Raw genomic sequence first — 4,624 nt, forward strand, 5'->3', positions numbered from 1 at the left:
ATTAGTGAAGAGCAGAAGCTGTGTTTCACAGGAAAATTATTTGCGGAAGCCGTTTTGAGTTGGGTGAAAAAAAGAATTCGATTCTAGGAAACATGCGAGGTTAGAATTTATGATATGTTCGAGTATCTTACAAGGAATGGATGTTAAAGAAATGACCGGAAGTTGTTCGGTGAGGAGTGGTTGACACTTTTATGAATTGGAATCACCTTTCCAACTTTCCAGTCTTCGGGAAGGCAGCCTTCCTTCAGTGATTGCTTAAAAATCGCTGATAGTATAGCTGATGAATACGACTTCGGGTTCTTTAAGAATTTAGAGTTAATATAGCCAATACCGGATGAGGAGGAGAGCTTCAGGTTATTAATTGTTGCAGCTATACCATCATATGATATTAATATTGGATTCATTGGCAAAAAGTCAGGGCAATTAAAGTTGGGGTACACAGAAACATCGGTGGAAGAAAAGGATTGTATAAATATATCGTTTAGCAATGATGCACACTCATCTTGACCCACTCGTTCCCCATCTGCGTTTGTAAGCTTCAGGTCACCGTGGTTATCATTAGGTTTGATTAAGTTCCAAAAGTGGCGACCATTTGTAGATAAAATATTGGGCAACGTGTTAGTAAAAAAATTGCGTTTCACTTCTAATACTGCACGTTTCTATTCCTGCTCGGCGCAATGATAGGCGTTAAAATGGCTATCTTGTTTTAAAAGTTTGGCTACACGAAAGAGGCGTTTCTTTTTATTGGAAAGTCGTTTAAGTCTGGTGTTGTACCAAGGGGAATTACTTTTGGATGATAATGTGCGAACAGGAATATATGTGCTTATTAGATAGTTAACTTTGTTTCGAAACAAGCACCAATTTTCATCTACAGAACGTTCAAAGAAATTTTCCACAAAGTAACTCAGAAATTTACACAATTCACTATTTATAGCCGTAAAATTAGCTTTTCCGTAATCACGAATCTGTTTAACTATTTTCGGGGAATGACTTGTGGTAATATTTAAGGTAAAATGCAGCAATAAATGATCACTAAAACCAGATAGATAGGTAATAGGGGAAACAAGGTCGGCGAAGGTTGACAATACAAGATCTAACACTGAGGCACAGGAGGGCGTAATTCTGGTGGGACGAGGCACTAGCTGAGAGAAATTGTAGTCCGAACATAGTTTGAGGAATTTTCACTGTCAGACGAAAAAGGGCTTGCGTAAGCTCTTTCCGCCGACCACACAATATTTGGATAGTTAAAATCACCCAGAAAGTTGAAGTTTGGTGTGGGAGATCGCAAGGTCACTGTACTGACTACGTCATGAAGTTTGTTCAGAAAGCTATCGTCACTTGAGGGAGGGCGGTAACAGGCACCCAAGGTATATTTTTGTGAATCACGGAAAGGCAAACAAAGACTGTTTCGAGGTCACTCGCAACATTCAAATAAAGGGAATCTATATGTTCGGCGACTGCAATCAGCACACCTCCGCCTTGGCGAGCTTCCCTATCAGTGCGATAAATTTTGAAGCGTTTGTGAGTAGTTAGGATTTCGTTATCATGAATTTTGCAAGAGAGCCACGTTACTGTCAAAACTACAACATCAGCCCCGGTGGGGTCAATGACAGAGCATAGATCGTCGCGATTTCGCATGACACTTCGGATATTAGAAAACAGAACATTAATTATTTCGGGCGCAAAAGAAGAGCCACTACCCCTCGCACAACGTTAGGGCAAGGCAGATCGGGCAGATGCTGCGCGGGCACTTAAATTTGGTGCGACGTTATTTTGGAGGGATAACGAAGGTTGATTATTATCGCCTCCAGGGCTTCTTGTATTTGTATTAGTCTTGTCCGGCCTTCTGTAATTTCCGACTCCATACACCCTGTCGTTCGCATTTTCATACATGAAACATTTATTGTTCACGTAAAGCTTATTGTAGCGCAGTTGGAAGACGCTCTTTTGTAATTTTCCAAACTCAAAAAGTTTCAGTCTTGCTAGGCGCGTAGCCGGAGAAGAATCTTCTTTAGCGGTTATGCCGCAGGCTTTAAGCTTAGGTCGTGATTGTAGGATTGTTTGTTTTGTTTGGAAAGAAGAGAACTTAACAATCACTGGTCTGCATCTTCCGACTGCATACGAACCAAGCCTGTGAGCACGTTCAACGCCTTCATCGGAAACTTGCAGACAAAGTGAAGCAGATAACGCATCTAATATTTTTACTTTTGACTGTTCCCAAGATTCTGAGGCGGAATATTCAATACCGTGAAAGATAATATTGCTCCTTCTTGAGCGGTCCTCAATATCGTCCAGGCGCTCGTGCAGTCTTTGGTTGTCCTTAATAACAGACTGCATTAATCCCTCGGCGGTCAATAGTTCTTCCCGGGTTGCATCGAGTGTTGCAACTTTGCACTTAACTCCATCGAGCCGATTTTGGATGTCGGTAACCTTTAGTTTGACGGGTTCTTGTTTACTCTTTAAAGGGGTAGGGAAAAGAAATTTCAGCGATCATTTTCTAGCTTTAATGTGTTGTCTGTTGCACCTTAACCTCAGAAACACCAGTCTTCCGTTGAAAAGCACAAGAAAACTAATTTTAAAGCTAAATAAACGATCTTCAATGTGCACCTGGTGGATGCATGCGGAGCCTATTTGGGAGGTAGTCTAGCAACGTTGTGGAATCTGCTACGTAGTCGTGACGTAGCAGATTCCTTCGGAGCAGCGCCGCTCTTTGGCATTTCAACGTTTTCCTTCTTAGCTTTCCTCCCGAACTCACAAATCGCGCATTGTACCAAGCGGTCCAAGAAGGCGGAACGGAAGGACTCCCCTCTTTCTCGCACCCTCGTTCGTGCAACCGGAAACAGCCATTCTCCCCCTAAAAGATTAGCCCGTCGCTCAAAACTCGAACAAAAAAAAGTTGCTTTCCCCACCCCGTTCAGCACTAAGCTGAAAGTGTTGTGGAAGCTACGTGTTCCGTGGGCCAGCCACACGCTCGTCACCCGACGGGTACTTCGAACGGCTCGGTTGTGACGCGCTGACGCTATTGACACCACCGGAACGCTGACAACGCCACCAAGGTAAAAGCTCATAATCACGCCAGCCGTGCTACGTCACGAACGCGGGGAATCTTTTCTTTCTGTTTTTGTTTGCGCCGGATATCCCATGACGCATGGCGCTCTCCGTTCGCTTCTCTTCGAGCGCTTGCTCGAGTGCACCGTTTGGAACGAAAAATATAGCCAATCGTTGAAAATACAAACGTGCGATTATCATATACGGTTATTATCCGTCATGCTTGACTCATTTACGAACGAAGTCTGAATATTTCAATTTTTGTTTCCGTACCCCTTTAACTTGTTAATAGACTTAATAAGGCTAGCTTGGCCTTGGTCAATCTTGACCGCACGTTCATTAACATCTTGCAAGAGCTTGAACATGTCGTTAAACTGCTTGGACTGGTCGATAGACATGGGTCCCGGATTCGCCTCAACGTCACCGGAGCGTAACAAGAGAAGTTTTAATGCATCAGCGGAATATAGGACAAGCATCGCATGTGTACACAACCAGTAATACAGAGAGCACAAAGAACAAAAAAAGCGCAATGACCGTGGGCACGGTAACTCGAGAAGCCACAAGTTTTTACTTCGTCTAGAGTGTATAGAATACTGATATCTTACCTGTATGTAGAACAAGAAAGGGTTCGTCAGCGACATTGCCGCTAACGAATCACCGTGCCCACTGGCGTAGGCCACACCATGCTCTGCTTTTGTAGCAATTGACGTGAATGTCGCAGTCGATGGTCACGCTAGGTGCGGCTGAATCGATGCAGGATTTTCGATTAGGGTGAGGTCTTCCAAGGCCAGTGAAGACGGGCACTTCCATAGATTGACGCTTGATATCCGGGCTTTGTCAGCGCTGGTGCAGGCACGCGTCCCGCGATGTGATGGCGAGACAACGAACGCCGTCGCGTCGTTACTCGTCACCAAAATGTTGAATAAAGAAAGGCGGTCACCCGAGAAAATAAAAGGGATCGCAGCGCCTGCGTGGGCCGGCGGAAGAGACGAGCTTCTTACATGCCGAAATGGTGACCGGCGGAGCCGGGGGCGCGGGAGCCCTGGAAGGAAGGAGACGTCCGACGCGGCTGGTGGCTGTAGCGTACTCTGTTTATTCAACGGTAAACAACATGGGGGTCAAGCGCCACGGGGACGCGACCCCGACAACACGGGCGCAATGGTGGACAGTGGCGCCATCTAAGTAGTGTGTATAGAACTTGCAAAAAATATGAATACAACATCTTTCCTTTCCTTAAAAAAAAATAATTCTCCCATTCTTCTCTCTCTTAGATATAATGAATATACTCTCTTCCTGAAAAGTGAGGGAAGTAAGAACCGACGCCAAACTGCAGGGCAGTTGGACAGGAAATTTTACTGAAAGGAAATGAAATTATCTCTGACAACTCTATGTCAAGATAGTGGAAAATGCATAATGAATGAAAAGGAAAAGCACGTCGCAATTGAAATTTGCGGAAAGCGCACACTGAAAAAGGCAGCGCTGAGGCAGTATGCTGGGTAAAGAAAAATTCACTGATTGTTCATATATGCATTAATATTATATGTCCTGCACTTGTCCATAAGAACTGCTGCCAAAA

The 4,624-nt window shown here is 44.4% G+C and overlaps 1 protein-coding gene across 1 annotated transcript; it reads right to left on the minus strand.

Moving 5' to 3' along the window:
* Nucleotides 1-1,713: 1,713 nt before the first annotated feature.
* Nucleotides 1,714-3,524, minus strand: LOC120843059. Its single transcript, XM_040214267.1, has 2 exons — nt 3,322-3,524; nt 1,714-2,455 (listed from the first exon to the last, which is right to left on the minus strand). The coding sequence occupies exons 1-2, from the start codon at nt 3,522-3,524 to the stop codon at nt 1,714-1,716; spliced, it is 945 nt and encodes a 314-aa protein (XP_040070201.1).
* Nucleotides 3,525-4,624: the final 1,100 nt, after the last annotated feature.

Source organism: Ixodes scapularis, unplaced genomic scaffold (assembly GCF_016920785.2).
Source record: "Ixodes scapularis isolate PalLabHiFi unplaced genomic scaffold, ASM1692078v2 PGA_scaffold0__279_contigs__length_252992795, whole genome shotgun sequence".
Classification (NCBI taxonomy): Eukaryota; Metazoa; Arthropoda; class Arachnida; order Ixodida; family Ixodidae; genus Ixodes; species Ixodes scapularis.